Genomic DNA, 21,187 nt, shown 5'->3' with positions numbered 1-21,187 from the left:
TGTCATTGTTAATTCCTTGTTTGTGAGCACTCAGAGACAAGCTGAAGCAATGTGGTCTGAAGGCAGGATTTGAAGATGAGTTATTCCCAAGGAGATAAGGGAAGCCAAAATTCTGAGCTTAAAGCACCTCCACTTCAGTGTGGGAGACCAAATCCTCTTCCACATACAAGGAAAACACACTGAGGTTTTAAATTCTTTTCAGGACATCCTGCTACACAGACAGCAAGGACTAGATCTTAACTTAACCTCCTTCACTCTAATTTCCATTTTGCCTTCAGTTCTCATGTAAGGACTCTTCACTTTTAGCCAAGATCTTCTTTGGGACTGCACACTGAATGTGCTATTCAGGGATAAATATTTGAGGCAACAAATCAACAGATGTGAAGTGGTAGTAATTTCAATCAAGTTTTTAACTTATATTTTGATTTCAAGCACATTAATTTAAAGTCTTTAGTTATCAGAAACACATGTTAACTCTTGCTCAATCAATGCTGGGATTGTTCAACACCATAGAAACCTACTGTAATACTCAAATAAAAAACTCTTTCTACTTGTTCTTTAATTTTGGGGTTCAAAACACAGCTATTTCAACATGCTGAGTGACTGAATGAAATGTATTGTGGCCAAATGATGTCCCAAAACACACTCCAGTGTGACCATGGAGATATATGTGGAACAATTTAGGATGTAATAGAGTATATTAGGTTGAAAAACATCCTTGGATGATAGAAATTGTCTGATCTGTCTGGTGGAAAATGAAAAGCTGAAATTCCTCAGTAATTATCCTGTGTCATGAGCACATATATGTTTTGCAGGATAATAAGAACCTTAATGAAAAGTTCATAAAAAATAAGGAAAATGGGAAATCATGTGATCCAAATATATCCTCACAACAGACTGCTCAGAATGTCATTGTTGGAGCTTTGAAAATAAAACTGGCAGAAACCTCTAAGGTCAGGTCCAGGCTGTCAGAAGAAGCAGTGCAGAGAAGCAATCCAAGACCTGGAAGAAGAATCCCCTCTTGCAAGCTGGAGCACTGCCTGGACTCAGCAGCTCAGCTGCAGGGGCAGTGCATCCCACCGGCCCCTCTGCACCCACAAAAATAAATCTGATGTGACACTGGGTGCCTGGGGGTCCCTCTGCTCCCACCCTCTGGCTGCTCTAGGTTTGGCACAGATGGATGTAAGTACAGAGGGTCTTACAGCAAGGCTGGAAGGGTTAATGAAAGACCTGAGGCAAGAGAGACCTCCCACCTTGGATGACCAATCTAGGACTGTACCTCTGTTTCTATGATTTTTCAGCTGGAATTTACAACGCTTTCTCATTTATTTGGGTAAAGTACAGCATAACACCTTCCTGAGTGAAGATAAATGTAAGGCTGGCTGCAACACAGCTTCCCAAGCTTTTGCTAAAGGCAAAGTTTTTGCAGAAAGAAGAAAGCAAACTGCCCTGTCCTTGCCCTCATTCAGCCCCTGGGCTGCTCTTTGCAGGCACTACAGACCACTGGAGCTGCTGCTTTTGCAGACTTGCAGGTTGTAAGGGACACAAAATACCAAAATATCCAACCCGGTGCTCAAGTTCTTACGTTTCTCTTGTCTCTGTTCTTCTGCATCATGGGCTTTTCTGGGAAGCTCCATTAGTTCAACTACTGATGTCCAGATGCAGAGGTTCCTGAAATCCTTCCACTGTTTTAAACTGGGTTTGCATCCAGGCCTAGGTTTAGGCAAGTCTTCACCAAGGGAAAATTGTTAAAAACCTAAGTCACAGATTTTACAGGTAAATTAATTATCTAGCTAAGCAGCCACTCCATCTTAAAGACCAGAGAACAATGCTTGCCATGAGTCAGAGATTAGGGCTCTAACTGTGTTTTTATCATCTATAAAACCGGACATGCGGAAACTATGGTAGGAAATTTCAGTAATTAAAGCATAGGTTCTCCTAATTAACTGCAAAGCATCATTAAAATCTAATGAAACTGTAGTGGAGTAACACAGGACTCTGGCTTAATAGCAAGGAGATAAATGCAAATGGCAGTTGAATTTTCATGTAGTTGGAAGTTTATACAGTAGGACTGAATGCATTTACAGGAGTTTAGAATAGAAAAGCTCACTTTTAACACTTGTGAATCAGGATTAGGAAGTTAGGGTATTAGTGTATAAGAAGTTAACATATTAAAGAATGTGGCATACTGAAGCACAAGAATCAAAGAAATAAAGATTTTTGTTACTTAGAGTAGTTGTATGTGTAGTGGTAAACTGAATTTCACAGCAGATGATAAATCAGAGATCTGGTGTTGCATCAGCATGATGTAAGACTAAATTTTTCTGTGCAGAGACTTCATCCTGGCACACCTGAACAGTCTGCATCACCCTCCCATATTGCACCAGAGATTCAGCTGAAGAAAGAACTTTAAAGCTCTGCAAGCACATTTCAAGAGTCATCTGTCATCTGTCATGACTCTTCCTTAACTTCTTTGGACCCTTGGCCTTTAAGTTCTCAGGAGGGAAATCATGGATACTGGAGTTTGAATGCCTAATTTAAGCTGACGTGTACCAGGTCCACAGGAGCCACAAGAGCATGGCTGATCCTCAGTGAACAAAAATCTGAACCTAAAGCTGTTTTATCTTGCCTTATGTTCAAGGCATTGCAGCTGGAGCCCTTCCCTCATCTGACTTCAGCTCTCTGAAATATCCAAGGCTGGACAGGCTCACTGCACATGCAATGCAGAAAGAATTCTTGAGGACAAGCCATAAGGTCAGTCCTGGCACATGATGAATCACTCTCCAAAGATGATCTTCTTAAACCAGCTTTTGAAGAAACCTAAATGATCAGTTCCTTCTGAGGGCTAAAGTCCTGCAGGACTTCCACCCTGGCATGGATGCCAAGGGTATCACAGTCTCTGTACCTCCCTACCAAAGGGCTGAAGTGCCAGTCCAGAGATCTGAGCTCAGGGAGATCAATCTCTACTGCCATTAAATCTTATACTAATTATGCTGATGGATACTCCAATGTCCTGGGCATCAGCAAAAGGTCCAAGCCAATCAAACTCATTTAATTGCAATGCACAGATGCCAATACTTCTCAGGATAATACAGATGTAGTTTATACACCAAACTATGTTCTTGGGTTAATTTGAAGACCAATTTCCCATTGATTTCAACAGTTAAGTACATTAAAATTATTTAGCATTTAGATGAACCAAGACTGGAAGGAAAGCAGAAAACATTTACAACAATGAAAAATAAAGGCATACATTCCAAGTAGCAAAACAGTCTACTCTAAAAACAACCATTTTTTTTCCAAACACAGACATAATAAAGGTGTAACATGCAGTTAAGAATTTGTTAGTAAATTATAAGCTGCTATATAGAAGAAAGCACACAATGGACACCAACTCTTGCTATCTAAACTGTTACCTCAGGTACTCATACCTTTTCTGTGTCAATTCCTTTAGACATGGACCAGGTTGAGACAATGTAATCCATGACTCTTTCACTAAGGCCTTTTGGGACTTGATATAATTTTAGGAAATCCCTCACATTGTTCAGCATCTCGTGGTACCGGTTGGTGTTGGCATACATTTGCTGGAAAATGGTGGTGACGTTTCCAAAAATAGTTGCATAAAGAAGAGCTGGAAAATAAAAATAAAAATTGAAAATAAATATGTATGCTCTAGTAAATGCTAATCATAATTCAAAGATAATGTCAGAGAAGTTTATGTTTTACACTCTAACATTAGACATTACAGACTTCAGAAAAGAGAAATATTCTGGTATCTCATAATACCAATGTGCTGCACTACTTCTGTTTTTGACATTATCAAATACACAGAAATGTGCCTGTCATTTTTAATAACCTTTGCTCAGACGTACTTTATAGCAGAATTCAGCTATGCATTTCCATATTGCTTTAAAACAAACAAAAAAAAAAAAAACCAAAAAACAAAACAACTGCAGCCTACAAATGGTAAGAAATAAACCACTGTGAAAGGAAAAAATGCCTTCTATCACTCAGCGCTTAATGTCTTCCCTCTACACAACCCATTTCTACCTCATTCCAGAAATCTCACTTTGTTTCAAAGCAATTTACTATTGTACATCACCCCTACGTGAGAGGTGGCATTTTTAAAGCAACATGGTGTTCCCCTAAAACCTATCTAATAGAGGAACTGTACTCCCATTTCACACTGTGATATTTATGTGTCCAGCTGGAAATCAGATGTCAAAGTTCATCACAAATACAGGATTCAAACCAAACAAAGTCACACAATGTGTAGCACAAATGAGCACAAGATTTGTGTTTAAGAAAACAGAGCAGAATAACAGCCTGCGTGATGTTGCAAGGGCAGATTGTTTCCTTGCTTTTCTGATTGCTGTGTCATATCTGCAAGCTACAGAAAGATCTTTCTATACCTCTAAATCCATTCAGACATATATCAACACTTAAGAGTACAAGCATATGGATTATAAAAAAGTTTAAATGGATGAATGCCACATGACTTTTTTTATTTCTTTAGCTTTCTCTGCTCTTTTGGACTTTTGCAACAGGACAAACCTGATGAAATATCACTTCTCTTAAGTGCAACATCCCTCATCCTTTTGAACAGTTGCTGATTTATCATGCACTCATCTCATCAAGTATGTGAGGGCACAATATCCCTGATGTTAGATGTTACTGCAAATCATTATAAATGTATAGAGAAGCCCCAATTGCCCCCAAAATGTTTTTCTGCAGAAATAGAATTCCTACAACCTCTAACTACAGCTAGACTGCACCTGCAAATCCCATACCTACAACCCAGCTGGCCATGCAGACTTACCCAGAGCACACAGGCTGATTGAAAATGTGCCCTGCAAGACTGGCACAAAGAGATGCAACTCTGTCACCTGCCAGGCTGGAAACAGCTAAGGATGCCATGGTGAAAACAGCTTGTCTGAAGCAACTGGCACCTATTACCTCCTCTTGGCAGAGAGGATTTGTAGAAAAATATAAAGCCAGAGAAGAAATTCTGGGTTTATGTCTCATAATATAGGGTCCTGGAAAAGTTGTACTTAAAAAAAAAAGTTTCTTCAAGAAATTATGGGTAGAATAAATCATTGAATCAAGCACACAAAATCCCTGTAAACACCACCCAGCAATACCTCACTAAGGCAGAATCCACCAGACTGTGGAGTCTGCACTGACAAACTCAGCGTTGTTGCTCTGTTGGAAACGAAAGCCTTCCTTTTGAATTGGAAATGGTAAAAATGGTTCATGAGTTCATCCAAATACTCCACTTCTCTCACAGGTTACTGCATGGGGGATCTTTGGCAAAGAGTTAAAGGGAACCTGCTTAGATGTTCACAGCTTTGGAGCTGTGCCTCAAAGGAATCTCCTCACTCATGGTGCTTCCCCATGCCCACACCCTGCTGAGGGTGGTTTGCAGGTTTTGGGGGGAGAGAAGATTTTTCATAATTTACCTCTCTCTGTAAATCCTCTCTCCATCCCTCTTCCCTACATGATAACTAGAAAAGGAGGTCATTTATAAAAAGCTGATTTTATCATTTTGCAGGCCTTGGTATGCAATAAAATTTTGGAGATGCTGACAAGCATCTAATGCTGCTGGCACCTTCAATGGGTTAAGGCTCTCCATCAATAACCCATATTGTCCATAATTAGCAAGTGAAGATTTGTCAGAGAATCTCTATTTAATGAGAAAATATTGAAGTGACAAGTGTGAGTCTTACTCCTCACCTATTAAAAAAACAAAGGCAGATAAGCACTATCAAGGGCATTCCACTTTTGCTGTATTTTAATTACTTTTGGCAGGTGGAATTGGCAGTAAAAAACATGTGCAAAAGGTTCTGAAAGGAAAGAAAATAAAATGCTGTGCCTCTCTTTACAGTAAAAGTATTTAAACAACCTCTAAAGAAATCTCTGAAGTTATTCATACACTTAAAACTCAATAGTTTTAATTTAGTCACTCCGTTTACAATAAACAGGAGAGACAAGGTTGAAGGTGAAATTGCCTAATTTTATGAAAAGACTGCTTAGGTCAAACTGCATTTATTCACCTTCTCTTTAATGACTTGAATTTCTCCAAACATTTCCTGTTATGTTCCTACAGTCATGCAACACTCATTAACTCAATTGTTCTATGTGTGTAGATCTGGAACAGTCTTCGCTAAATTTTATAGAGATAAATTTGGTGCAATGATGCAGAAATATTTTTTTCTCAGTCCTAAAGGTGAGGTAAGTGGTTCAACTGTGATTGTAGTTTCTATTTTTACTCTTAAGTGTGGAAAATCTCCCCAAAATTATATACAAGAACCCAAGTACTATATATTTTTACATATAAAATGTTATTACATTTGTACTTTTATAAAACATTTCTGAATGATTTAGCAATGGTGTTACATAAATGTTTTAGCCTATTTAAAAATAAGGAACTTTCTGGAAGAAAAAATTACTCAGACTTGCCTAAATAATCCCAAAGCATTTCAGATCTCTTATTATCCTGACTGTATGCTAAATACATCCAGATAAGAACATCTGCCTTAAGGAACTGAAGGCTTAATTGAGAGATCTGATTTTCCTTACATCCTGAAGTATTATTAATCCAAGCATATACAATGTTCCTCTAAACTGCAATTGTGAAGAAGATTAGTAAGGGGGTACCAGCCTCTTCTTCCCAATATCAGTCAACAGGACAAGTGGAAATGGCCTCAAGTTGTGCCAAGGGAGAGTTAGATTGGAAATTAGGAAAAATTTCTTCAGTGAAGGAGTGTCCAGCAGTGGAACAGGCTGCTCAGGGCAGTGGTGGAGTCACCATCCCTGCAGGGATTTAAGTGACATGCAAATGTGGCACTTGGGGACTTGGTTTAGTGGTGGGCTGGGCAGTGCTGGCTTAATGGTTGGACTCAATGACCACAGAGTCCAACTCAATGACCATTTGCCAACTTAAACAATTCTATGAGGCTGTGATCCTGGAAAAATATAGATTTTCATTTCTGCATGTTGAGGCTAGCTGTGACTTCTTCAACTAATTTTTGAAATTAGCTATTCCTGCAAGATTTTTAGATAATTATTAAATTTCTATCATTCAGGAGAGATTAAATAAAAACTCCAACATATATTTTTTTGCACTGGGTTTGCACAGCCTAATTTTGGTACTGAGAGGGTGGCTTCTGTGTACACAGGGTGGCATCTGTGAGAAGCTGCTGGAAGCTTCCTCCACGTCCAGCAGAGCTAATGCCAGGCAGCTCCAGGAAAGATGTGCCACTGGCCAAGGCTGGGCCAATTAGAAATGATGGTAACAACTCTGTGGTATCATATTTAAGAATAATAAAGAAAAAAAATAGGCATTGTACAGATGTAACTGCAGCCAGAGAAGGGTGAGAATATGTGACAGAAACAAGGTGGGTATCTGGCATCCAGACAGGCTCAAACCATAAATATAAATATAAATAGAGAGAAACCCAGTACCCAAATATCTGATTTACATTTTTAGAAGCTGAGCAGTTTTCTGTTATTTCTTTCCACCTCACCTTAATACATCTGGTTAGACTGCAAAATATTTGCAGGCTCTGTTTGGTGCAACACCAGGCAGTGGCCATCTCCTACATCTCAAACAGCCTCGCTGAGATGCTGCAGCAGCAGCAAAAAGCTGCCACTTTCTTAACAGAAATAGCTTTCCTCAGATCCACCAACACATTTCAACCAAGTTACTACTTGGGAGAAAATAATCCTGCTAAGCCCCCTCCCCCATCAGTGTTTTATAGCACTTCTTTGATGCCAGCCCCAGCCTCCCACCTCTCCCCCTCAGGGACACTCCTGTCTGCCAGCTGTGCCAGTGAAAGCACCAACACAGCCCCGTGCTTTTACAGCTCTCCAAAAGGCCAACCCTGATTCTAAATCCTTGGCCCCATTTAATATTTTGCTGTTAAAATACTCTCCCCCATCCCAGCAATGTTTTACATCAGTGTTCAATAGCTGTTTTTCCCCATTTACAGGGAGATGCCAACACCAGAGCACACTAACTTTTACATTTTTCTTCCAAAACCATCCAAAGCATTTAAAAAAAAACTTTCCTCCAATTACCCCTGCAGCCAGATCACTGTATTATCGCATGGCACAATCATCCAATGTATTTATTATCCTCCTATAAGTGTGCATTGTCATACCCACTTTGCAGAGGAGAAGCTAATGGGCAAAGCTCTGGATTCAGCCATGAAATTCAGCTCTGAACTCCTCACCAAAACCACCTGACTGCTGAAATCAGGGCAGAATTGCACACAGCTGTGTCTGGTCAAAAGCCCACCATGACTGCAGGTTCTAGTCTGATCCCACCAGCAGCCTGGCCCAGATGTGTGTCCTGCATTGGGTGGCATTCCTACATCCCACTCTACAGCCACACAAGGTGCACAGCTCCTCCCTGGGTCCAGCTGACATCCACCCCTGCTTCCCTGGCCCAGCAGCTTCACAGAATTCACAGAATCACTGGGCCAGTAAAAATCATTGAGTCCAACCCATGCCCCAACACCTCAAGTCAACCATGGCACCCAGTGCCACATCCAGGCTTTTTTTAAACCTTCCTGATACTACAGTAGTGCAAATCCTAAATTAAGATAATAGTGATAATAAAGATAGGCCTGTAAAATCCCTGTTACCATTGATATTTGTTTGACAAGAACTTAATGAATATTTAAATTAGATGACTATCAGTAGTAAAATGTAGGAGCTCCCACTGTTCTTCCCCTTGCAGGGGACACTGCACAGAAGGGAGGGACAGCTGCTTTGGAGGCAGTTGGGCATTTGGCATTCCTTTTGAATAAATTCTTATTAAAATGAAGGCTTTCAATCCCACTTGTATGGTCAGTCACTGATGTTTAAATGGTGAACCTGAGAGCTTTTTGGGTTTTTTCCATGAACACACTCAGCTAATGGAACATGTTTACTTTAAAGCTCCAATGCCTTACTGCCACACAGATGTGATGACCTGACCACCTGCACTTTTGCACAGAGCTGCAAGCCAGGACTGGCTGAAATGGTATTGCAAAGCACAGTCATAAATTAAAGCCACGATTGTCCACAGATATGAGTGAGTTTGGCTTCCAGTCCTGTGGCAGTGCTGGACAAGAGCTGGAGTTGGATAAGATCATTCAGCAGCACAGACAAGAAAATTCCTCATTTCAACCCCCTGAGGATGAGCGGCCAAGGGCTCCAAAGTCTGATGCTAAGCAGCTTCAAATCAGTTTGCACACACATTCCCTGCCCAACATCTCCTTCCAGAGCCACCTCAGCTTACTAGATTACTTTATTCTTTCACCTGAGAAACAGTGCCAGCCATCAGAAAGAGAGCCCTGCACAAGCTCAGGGGGTCTCTGTTGGATTGAATTTCCTGCATTTCTTTCCATCTGAAAGCTTTACAGGTCTTGGGACTGCCAGGGTCTGCTTCTTCCTCATCACATTAGTCAAGGGTGTTAAGCAACATATGGGAATGCACAGCCTGAAAAATGGTGGTAATTACACCACAACAGGCAGCAGGGCAAACAGCAGTACCCTGTTAACTGAATGGTAAAAGCACCACTTTGCTGGAAAAATCCTTATTTTGCAGTGAAGAGACCGTAATTCTAGAATCTTTCCCTCTAAGAGCTCTGAAGTAAAAGGCTGATTAGGGCTTTTTTTACACATTTGATATGCAATAGAATTTGGGTTTAATGGGTCACAGCTTTTGAAGTAGACAGTTGGGGCAGGAATATTTAACTTACCACTTACCAGAAGAGAGTGACACAAACACAGATAAGAATTAACTAGTGAAATGAGTCAAACCATTTCTTATAGTAATGCTTCATCATTCCTGTTTCTTCAAAAAGCCATCACCTCCTTACCAAATGGCACATCTAACATTTCACACACTGCACAAAGTCCTGTGCAAAGGTAAATGGTAATTAAAACACAATCACTTCCCTAAAGTAATTACAGTGGGTGCAGGAGGAAAGTAAAGAAGAAGAAGTTAACCAAAGTTCATGAGAATTACATTCACCAAAAATTCCAGCAAGTTCTGTGCCTCTAGCACACTTTGCTCCATCCTTATTTATCATCTTCTCCATTTTGAATATTATCTCCAACATTGCCTCATTTCCATGCAAATCTCTCCAGTATTTCAGAAAAAACTGAATTGTGTCTGTCAGACAATCATCCACCTATCACATCAATCTTTCTCTTTCCATTCTCCATCAAAAAAATAATCCCAGAGTGCTGTCCTTACTCTTGTTACTGTCCAGAACTAAGACCCAGGGATCAAAACCATCCTGAGCCTTCCTCTCTGTGCCTCAGTGTGTCAAAACTGTCACCAATAACAAGCACAGGACACAAAGGGTCTCCAGCACTACTGAACTGTAGCACAGGAGCCAAAGGGATCATCTCAAAGAAAAAAGTTTCCTGAGCAAAGTTGGCAGCTGTCAGTATCCCTGTGTGAAATGACTTCACAGCTCCTTGCTGCATTTGAGCCGCGAGGCTTTTTTCTCTTGTTGATTTTTTTCCCCTTTAATACTTTTAAAGGATTTTTTTTTTTTTTTAGTGGGACACCAAGTCCTTGTCACATTAAGATGAACTCAGGATAGCAATGTTGCTGGAGGCAGGATGCCAGAACATCACTTGCACACTGAGAACACCACCTAAATTGCCTGTCTTGTTAAAATATAATGGAAAGTTTGTAAACACACCTTCAAAGTACTGCACTGTATGAAAAGGTGCTTCCAGCTCTGCGCTCCTGGGCTCTTTTTTTATGTGTATGCCAGTGCAGAAGTTTGTGCTGTATAAATCTGTGTGCTGGTGTGGTTTAGATACTCATAGATATACATATAATATGTACATACACACATACACAGTGCAAAGGTGAATGATCATACAACAGCAGTGGGCTCGGAATTTTGGCAGGTGCAAATTTTCCTTTGACTCTTCTAATTTGCTCATTCTTTCTAGTTCTTTAAAATCCAATTTTGTTTGTTCATTTACTTAAATGTTCGGTTTTATCTTTACACAAATAACAAGAATGGATTTGAGACAATTAAAGGAATTATTCCAGCTATGAAATCCAGGCCATGTACAGCCCTGAGAGATGTGGTAAAAATGCCTGTTACCACAACAGTGAGTATTTATACAATATCTGTCTGAAAATATTAATGAGACAGAGAACAGGTAAAGCAATATTGCTTCCATTCAGTAGAACTCAGCCTGAACTCTGTGTGAAGATGGATTTTTGTGAATAATTATAGGGTATTTTTAGGAACAAAGTAAAGTACTTAACACTTAATATTAAAAGCCTCAAATTTGGAGATGATGTTTCCATCCTATTATTTGCAGAGTAATTCTGCTTCATAAAATGACCACAAAACTGCTTCACTCAACTCAAGAATAATATTTCTTACTCATCTAAGTCATCTACAGAAGCACTTTCCCTCTAATTCTCTATCCAGCCAATTCAGCACTTCCTGACAGAGCTTAGCAAACTTTTGTATCCAAAAGTTTCCATCTGATGCTGACAGATTAACTCTGATTAAATTTCTCTTCCCTGACATGTTTGCACTAAAACTAATGGAAAAAAAAAAGTCTCACAAAAAGTTGAAACAATTCACCTCCAGGTTTTATAAAACTAAAACCAACCACAGCAAAACATTTTTCCTGTCTTTAAATTTTAAATATTAGAAACCTGAACAATGGAAGAAAATCACATTTTGGTGCAAATAAAGAGCCTTAACAGCCTAAAAAAAAGTGGAACATTCATTATCTTCACACATACCCTCAGTTTATACTGCAATGGAATATTTTCCACAAAACCAAGCCATGAGTTCCTAGAACACTGGTAGCAATAAGGGCCAATCGAAACTCCTTATTGCCCAATTCATTAGCACCAGATTTCCATTTTATCAGCACATTTGTGCACATGACTAGTGTGAAACCTGCTCCCCACTCCCACTCTGGGGCAGAGCTCAGGGCTGGGCCTCAGCACCTCTTGTCTTTTGCTGGAATAATGCTGGTTTTGTCTAAAAAATTTCACACCAACGTTTTCAGACTTTCAAGGTGAATTAGCTTTACTCTACTTTGATTATTCACTCTGGAAACCTGTCCTCCATGGCAGTATTGATTTAGCTGTGACAGATGCTGAGCTGTCACCAATGCTGACAGCTTCTTCAGAGCTTCCTCTGTGGCTGTCTTGTAGAACAGCCAATCGCCAAGGGAAACCCAACTGTGAAAACAAGCACGTTTCCCACTTTCATACTCTATGAAATCACTTGTCCTGCTCTGTGCTGCATCCCTCTGGGAGGAGGAAAGAAACTGGCCTCTCAATTTGGCACTCAGCACTATCAATTAACCCTTTGTGTACTCAAAGCACATCATCCACCCCCCTGCCTGACATGTTGGTGGGACCGCGTTTGTCACAGGTCTGTGGCTTGGCAGTCACTCAGAGCTGCCACAAAACCACTTTTTACCAGGGGAGAAGGCTCTGTGGGGAAGGTGAATGTGCTTAAGGAAAAGGCTTCATTCCCTAAATGATGTTGATTTGAATTCCAGTATATTTGGGGAGTTTTTACAGCATTTCAGAGAACACCTATGGTCCTACGAAGACTCTGTGCTCACCTTTGCCAAGTGACACAAAGCACCCTTGTGCAGGGCAAAATGGCAGGCAACACCCCAAAATGTTTTTGCACTTGCATCAGAGGACATAAAGCCAGATAGTAATAGATCTTTTTATTTTTTTATTTATTTATAAATTTATATGTAGAACTGGCCATCAGCACTCTGAAGGCTATAAAAAGATCTATTTTGAGGTAAAACAAGCTGTCCAAGTATTGTAATAGTCACATTACCTCCACTTCTCTCCACCAGTCCCACAGCTCTGTACCATTCCCTTCTCCATACCACCAAAAATAAAAAACATTCCTGGAAACATTGCTAGCACACTGCACAAAGTCCTGTGCAAAGGTAAATGTTTGCACAGGACTAGCTAGGCATCAATACCAAAACATTTCTAGCCATCAGTGTTGTCCTGGCAAAAGGGGTTTAAGAATATTCAAAAGAACAACAGACTGCATATACTGTCAAATTAAGAGAAAAAAAAAGCCTGTTTTTTTATTTTGGCATCAGTGCACATACTGCTGAACTCTCCATGACTATGTGAGACTGGAAAAGTATCTTTATTTCCTGGCAGCAGCTCCTGGAGCTCCTCTCCTCCCTGTCCAACTCCTTCTGATCAGCACTTGTTTCTACCTGATTACCTCTCTGTTTTTCTTGCTCACTATTCCAGGAAGGAGATGCTGGAATTAGATTTGCTGCATTTCCATTCCTACATTAACACTAATTTCACTGAAGTCAATGAAATTACACTGGTGTCTGGAGAGTGTCTGAGGAGAATAATTGAGTGTATTTTACCACTTTCCTTCGACTTTTTTGATGACTGTTTCATGGCGTTTTAAAATGTCCCATTTCACTAAAATGCACTCACTCTGCTCTGGGATGCTGCAGTGAAGTTGCTCTGTGGGACCAAGGAGTTCTTGCTGTAAAGCTCCAGACAGTGCCTGGAGGATGCCAGGGATGGGAACACAGAGATGTGGACAGTGATAAATGTGACAAGCAGCACCACACTAACTGCTCACCCAGCCAAAACCCATCTCCTGACTGCAGCCCCCTCCAGATATGTATGAGAAGAGCTCAAGAAAGAGGGTGCAGAGTGCACTCCTGCCCTGGGCCACTCCTTTCAGGTTTCCACAAACCCAGAGAGCCCAGGGACTGCGCTCACACCGACTATCTCCAACCAGAATATCTCATACCACTCCACAAATCCATTTCTGGGTTTTTTTTCCTCACCAAAACATTATTTTTTTGGTGCTATTCTGCAAGCCTGCCTGCCCCAGCCTTTACACTGACCACCCTCAGCCACCCTTTCTAGAAAGAGAGTAATTGCTCCTCTCCATCTCCTCCACACCACTCTTGATTTTTAAACCATTGCCCACTCTGTGTTTGCAGCCCTCATGCCATGCCTCATTCCTGTCACCTTTCAGACACCCTTTTTAATCTTACAGCATCTTGCTGCAGAGCAGTGCAGTGTAGTGCAACAACATTAATTTCAATTGCCTGCCCAGGAATCCTATTTGCCTTTTGTTGACTGGTACTGAATATTGCACCGATATTTTCAAGAGAGTCTCAGCAGCAAGAGTCAGGTGTCATCCCTCAGTGGGAACTGCTAATTTAGAAAACATTACTGTGTAGGTATAGCTACCTCCTCATTTGTGTGCATTGACACTGAATTTCATCAGTCCTTTTCACAATCCTGTGGTGGGGATTGCTGGACCAAACCAGAAATCCTGATTTCAGATTTCAGCAGACCTGCAGCACAAGGGAGTTTTCTCCTATGCTTCTCCTAAGCTAAGTTGTCTCCTAAGCTGCATTTAAATACAACTATGAGTTAAAAATAGAAGTCTGTGCAAAATTTAATATTTTTAATTTTTTTTTAGGTTTATGCCGGTATCACAGCTTAGGTCACAATAATTGGGAAGATTTTATCATCTTTCTACTACAAGCAGGACTGACTATTTCCCAGAGCAAGACAAAGCTGTTCTTGGATGTTACCCAAGAGTGACTAAGCCAACCCTGAAAGTCCAGTAAAAATAAACGAGAGATTTGACAGAATAAAAATACCAAGATTTGACCCAACAGTTATAACAGTTATGGGATGGGATATCTCTCAAGCATTAACTCTTTAGCAGCAGGAGAAAGCATGAATTTCTAAAAGACACGTCCAGCCCTCCAGTCTGGTAGCCTGAATGTGCCATTAACACTGAACATCTTGTTTTCTTTACTCACACACCAGTGAGATCAGCCACAAATGCAAGAGGTTCATTTCACTGGCCTTGATGCCTTTGACATATTTGTTCACATGTTAAGAGCTGAGACAATGACTGCAGGGTCTCTCCCCCCAGTTATTTTGCCACCCTCAGTTGTTTCTCAGCTGTTGCAAGGCACTCACAGCTGGTCATGTGTGCCAATAATGTCCTTTTTTAGAGACAATGACATCTGAAATTACATACAAAACAGGCATTGCACATGGAATGGGGAGTTTGACAATACATTCGTGGTTTTTGTGTGCTTCTAAACACCTGCAAATATCACTCACATTGAGCTGTCCTACCACCAACCACTTCTGTAAGAAACTGCTGGAAGCCCTGCAGGATGGAGTCTTCAAACCTCAGGAAAATGATATTCAACAATCCACCTATTAGCACATCTCTTCAGGCCTTCCAGCCTGCTTCTCCCCAAGCCCTTGCAGTATAGTGCATTAATTTTATACTGAACTATTAATTGCAGTTGACTTTGCAAAGCTCTTTTCTTTACATTTTTTATTCAGTTTCGCAAACCTAATCCCAAAGGAGTTCATCTTATTCCCCACAGTTGTTTGATCAAATTGCAAATATTTCCTTTAATCTTTTCAGGCATTCAGATTTATTAACTATGGAGCAGAGCCTCTTCATCTCCTCTACTCATGGTCTGGGAGAAACAATCTTTCACATATTTCTCATTTTATACAAGTGCTCGTTCCTGCGACCACATATTAGTAAGCATAACATTAAAACACTTTTACCTAACCTAAATAAAAACAGTTTGAACCAAATTTGCAAGCTAACCTGCTTTAGTTCTTAATGATATTAATCTGAAGTCATTTTTCCCAGAGGTTGTGGTCCATAATTCACTGAGGTCAATAAAAAGTAGCTGCTGATGTTAGTGAGTTTTAGGGCTGGCAATAAACATGTAGGAGTGTATTTTCCTTTGAGAAGCTGTATGAGAAATTTCCCAAAGGCAGGAGAAAAGGCCTTTGGGACACAATTTTAATTTTCTTCATGCCTATTCATAGTTAGAATTAGGAATAATAACAATCATCATCATCATTTCACAGTCACTTCACATTTCTCATTAATACATACATTTTACAAAGAAAGGTAAATTATTCAATTTTGTTCCATACTTAAACATTTATGATTAAGTTCCACACTTAATCATTCATGTCAATTGTTCCTGTTCTATTTTTCATTACGAAATTCAGAATGAAATATTTTATAAAATTGAGACGTGCAGTCTTGGTTTTAAAAATTACTATTTCCCACTTCATTATTTTGCTGCTTTTATTCTATGAAAGAGGATAAGCTTTAGTAAAAAAAAAAAAAAAAAACCTTAACCTGAGTCTTAGTCTGAATTAATAACTGCAGAAGACCTTCTAAAGTCAAAGTAGAAGTCAAATGTCCTATTTTTCTTCAATATGTTCTACTTTTCCAACATCCAAGTAAAGATTTTTTTATAATAAATTAAGATTTCCTCCCATTTTTCCAGCAGAAAAACCAAGGGAAGGATTTTTTTCATTTCACTGTAGTGTGAAAAGAAAAATCTGAATAGCAGAGCAAGAGAATGGTCAAGAGAGGACTTTTCAGTTTTCTGGAAAACAAGGATATTAGTTCAGATATTAAAAGAAAAACCCTTGTGTATATCAATTCTTTTCCTCAAAATACATAATTAAGAATAAGAATAAATTTTCAACAAAACTAAGGATTTTCCCAAACACTTCTTATTTTATCTGAGTAAGTGAAAAAAAAAACTTGTGGTGGAAACTATCTCATTAACTCCCCTCATTTCTCCCTCCTCTCTACATCTGCCTTCAGCCTCTCATGAATTCTTCCAGAAGTGATATAGCTTATTTTTTATTTTGTTTAGTAGCTCAGCTGCCTCCCACCTGACATGACTCTAAGCTGTTTTTCTTCATTTTACTCAATGTTGCTCATAATTATTTAGCCTAATTGATAGGATGCCTCCTCTGGATAGAGCTGGTTGCCATGACACTGTAAGAAATTACTCCATATTTCTCCATTCCTGGATCTTCCTGAAGAATTTATGCAGAACATCTTCACCAGCTCCCTACCTTCGCACATCCATAAAAAATAATTAATGAGCTAATCCTTGCAGGCAGATTTCACTGGAATAATAGGGCTAAAATTGGGGGTGGTTTTTTGTAAAGCCTTCCTCTGCTGATAGTAACCAAGACTGCACAGCTTTATGCAATCACAGAATTGTTTAGGTTGGAGAAGACCCTTGAGATCGCTGAGTCCAACTCTTCACCCAACACTGCAAGGCCACCATTAAACCCCAAGTGCCACGTTCACATCTATTTCAAATCCTACCAGGGATGGAGACTCCACCACTATCAGGACCCAGGACATCCCTCTGGCTGTCCAGGCTCAGAGACCCTGGCACAGAGCCCAAGATGCCCCTGTGGTTTTGATTATGACCCCTGGAGCAAGTTACCAACCTTAGATGAAGATCTGTAAGCCATGACAAATTAAGTAGGATGACAGTGAATTTATCACGAGGTGAAAAAGGAGATTTTGGGGTTTTTTAGAATGGGGATTCAGGAGGCAAGATGGAGGGATCTGGGCATGTCCAGCCTTTCTCCTTCTTCTTCTTCTTCTTGGCCTCCATCTTCTGCTGTGATGCTGGCACTTTTAGATTGGTTTAGAGTAGAAGCTCACTGTCTAACATAGACGATAGGTATTGAAAAGTAATTGTAAACATTGTACACAGTTTTTGGTATAAAGACATAACACTGCCCCAGGGGCAGGCAGAGTGCCTGGACTGTTGCTGAGCTGATCTCAGCTGGACAGGAGAAGGAATTTTATAGATAAGGAACAATAAACAACCTTGAGACAGAGAAATGAAGAGCCCTGACTCCTTCTTCAAGCACTGGCCTGGGAAAAGAGACTTTCTAACATTTCTCGGGGTCACTCTGACCAGCAAGAGACCCCGAAACACCACGGCCCTGGGCAGCCTGTGCCAGTGCTTGACAAACCCTTCCATGAAGAAATTATTCCTAGTATTCAATTTAAACCTCTCCTGGAGCAACTGGACACCATTTCCTTTTCCCCATCACCTTTTACCCAGGAGCAGAGCCCAACCCCCACCTGGCTGCATCCTCCTATCAGGGAGTTGTACAGAGTGATGAGCTCTTCCCTGAACCTGCTTTTCTCCAGGCTAAACACTCCCAGCTCCCTCAGCTGCTCCTCATCTGACTTGTGCTCCATACCCTTCCCCAGCTCTGTTCCCTTCTCTGCACATGCTCCAGCCCCTCCACATCCATCTTGTCAAGAGGGCCCCAAAATTGGACACAGGATTTGAGGTGCAGCCTCAGCAGTGTCCAGCACAGGGGGACAATCACTGCCTGGTCCTGCTGGCCACACTGCTGCTGGTACAATCCAGGATGTGGAGGGACATAGGCCATGCTTGGTGTGACAAGCCAAGGGCACCCAGAGGAAGGCAACAAGCAATGAGGTGGCACAGCACCATCAGCATGAGGCAGCTGATGAGGATATGGTTTAGGAGACAAGCTGGGTGACAGCTGAGTCCTTTTGCAAAGACCCCTCGCCATTCACATCAATTAAAAACATGGAAGGAAGAAAATGCAGTTTTCAGTACACAGATGCCTAAGATGGAGCCTCACCCTAAAGGGCCAGGCAAGCTTCCTGAATTTCCAGCAATGTGATTTAAGACAGTGCATTTCAGAGCAGACATGAATGGCTGAGCTGATTTTCAGAGCTCTGCAGCTCTTGAGGAGGTGTACAGCTACAGAAAAAGGTTCACCTTGAGAGGAGTTCCTGCAAAGAGTAGGAGCACAGCCAGGAGCTCCAGACTAATTTGACATCCTAATTAGAAGGGTGGTCCTTGGTACAAGTTCCCCTCAATTCTGACAACCCCAACCCCTCCTGCCTGGCCCCTATATCACTCCAAACTTTAATCCCAATTTTCTCACAACCTCCTCTACCTCCTGACCCAGACCTTTCCAACCAGGAAAACATAATTAGAAAATTAATTGGAAAACATGAAATGAAGCCAAAGCATGTTAAGTACACCACAAGCAACATTCACAGCTCAATCCCTACAGTCCCTTTTGGCCTGGCTTTGGACAGTAATCACACTGCTGATATTCCAACCCTCTGGGCAATTATGAACAGTTTAGAGGACCACAGTTTGTATCTGAGGCAGTCAGAAATGCACAGCATGGACACAGTCCATTTGTCCTTGTGAATGTCTCTAGCAAAACAGAATATTAACTATATTCATTATTTTTACTTACACACACCATTGGAGTTGTGCTACTGCTCTTCAAAACTATGCACTCAATACTGCAGAAATTATACAGATTGGGGATAGCCAAGCTTTGCACGTAAGAAAAAAATCCATTTATTTTCATTTATACATTACTAAGAAACTTGCTGAGTAAAACCTGCTTTTATTGTTGTTGATGAAGATTCATTCACAAGGCTAGGATAAAAAGCTAATGAAAACTTAAGGAAAAAGTCAAATAACAAAACTGTATCTGAAGTCCTTCATGTTATCTCCCTTTCACACTTCAGAGGCATAAGGCTATTATGAAATTCCATTTTTTAAATTATTATTTGGGGCAGATTCACACCAGATTCGATAACTGATTTCTTCAGCTAATATATTTATTTTAATTTGTGAAACATTTCTGAGTGCTGCAACCAAAGTAACAGCAAATTAAAATTCTCAAAAGCTACAATTTACTGACTATAATTACTAAGAGCTTGCCCATCTCCCATCTCATTTACACAAAATGAATTTACAGTCCACTTCCAGGTTCCTCCCCTACAAGCAGTCAGCCAACAGCAAGTATTTCAAAGAACATAGACTCAGAAGGACTGTGTGGAGAGTGAGAAATGATCTTTTTGACCCTGCTCAGAGCCAACAGATAATTTAAGCAAACCTGTGTCTACCCTATAAATCTACTGCCACAAGCAGACATGGAGTCATTAATTGCTCCATAATTTGATAAGTAAAATAAATTAATGTCACCAAGACATTAATGAAGCACATATGGCAAAGTGTGTCCCCTCATGGTCTCCTAATTAATAGGTACCATATATATTTTTATATTTGCCTTTGCCATCCCCCTCAAAAATATGTAGAGATTGATATGGCTCAGATTTTCTTCTTCCCAGGAAGCTTTGATTTTGAGTCCAAATGGGAAAGAAAGAATAACTTTTAGATTTAAAAACTGTGGGCAGGTGGGGTTGGGTTATGGTGATAGAAATTAAAATTAAATTGGTTTTGCACTATTTTATATTCCACTAGGTAACATGAGACAATAAAAATCTCAAAGTTAAGGATGGTTAATGACAAAATTGATAGGTCAGTTTGTCCCATATGGAATTTACCAGTTCATAATGGAATGAAGGGGACACGGAGTGCTAACAAGGTTTTTAAAGATATTTTGGCAAGATCAGTTAAATGCCTCCTTTTTTGACAAATTAGCTTCTTCTATTGATATAATATTCTCCTTCAAAGATTTTAACTGGCTTTAATAATCTCCCAATTTGTTTCATAGGAAGGGATTTCTGCAATGCTCCAATGGTATTTGCATTCAGAGCATTCAGACTCACAAGGGCCACACTGAATATCCGTGTATTGAAACTCATGAGGATGTTCAGGCCAGTTACCACTGTGGCACAGTCCAGTACTAAATTACTCCAAGCAATTTGAAAGCAATTGTTCATCCAGTACCTTGATTTTTCTTAATTAGTGGAAGAAGAAAACTCTTCTCTTTTTGATCTCAGATCCTCACATGGGCTGAGATGACATCTGGGAAAGGCTACTGAGCACATTTACCATGACTGATCCCCACATGATATTTTTCACTTTCCTTCAGAGAAAAATAAAAAATAGAACTTCTCAGTGCCAACTTCTAAAAATACACAGCACAATCTTTCAGAAGCAAGTCTATTTCTCAGTGTGTTTCACCTACTTTATTTCAAATAGAAACTGAATCATTAAAACTCCTCTTTGTTACAATCATGACAGGGGCAAGCACACCTGTCCACAGAGGAGCAGTGGCTTTGTCCTCTGCATGGATCTAAAAGATGACTTAATGCTGTCACTGTCACTGATGAACTGGAGGCTCTGGAGGCTGTTCACCAGCTCTTTGTATCCAGCAGTTGGTCAGAGAAAAGAACATTACCCAGCACTTTCTTTTCCTAACTAAAAATAATTTTTAACAGGTTCTAAATTTATGGGCTTTACATTTAAATGACAAAAAGACAAGAAGAATCTGTATTAAGTGTAATGTCTTCTATTCAGAGAAGAGTGACAATAG

General features: G+C 40.2%; 1 protein-coding gene across 1 annotated transcript in view; it reads right to left on the bottom strand.

Moving 5' to 3' along the window:
* The window catches only part of KCNH5 (potassium voltage-gated channel subfamily H member 5), a 150,238-nt gene that overhangs the window by 47,577 nt on the left and 81,474 nt on the right, over positions 1-21,187 (bottom strand). Inside the window, exon 8 of the mRNA XM_066551915.1 lies at positions 3,432-3,631. Within this exon, the coding sequence (XP_066408012.1) occupies positions 3,432-3,631 (200 nt within the window). The remainder of the gene's footprint in view (positions 1-3,431; positions 3,632-21,187) is intronic.

Source organism: Molothrus aeneus, chromosome 6 (genome assembly GCF_037042795.1).
Source record: "Molothrus aeneus isolate 106 chromosome 6, BPBGC_Maene_1.0, whole genome shotgun sequence".
In the NCBI taxonomy this organism is placed as follows: domain Eukaryota; kingdom Metazoa; phylum Chordata; class Aves; order Passeriformes; family Icteridae; genus Molothrus; species Molothrus aeneus.
The sequence above is the reverse complement of the archived record's forward strand: the minus strand, read 5'-3'. Positions and strand labels throughout refer to the sequence as shown.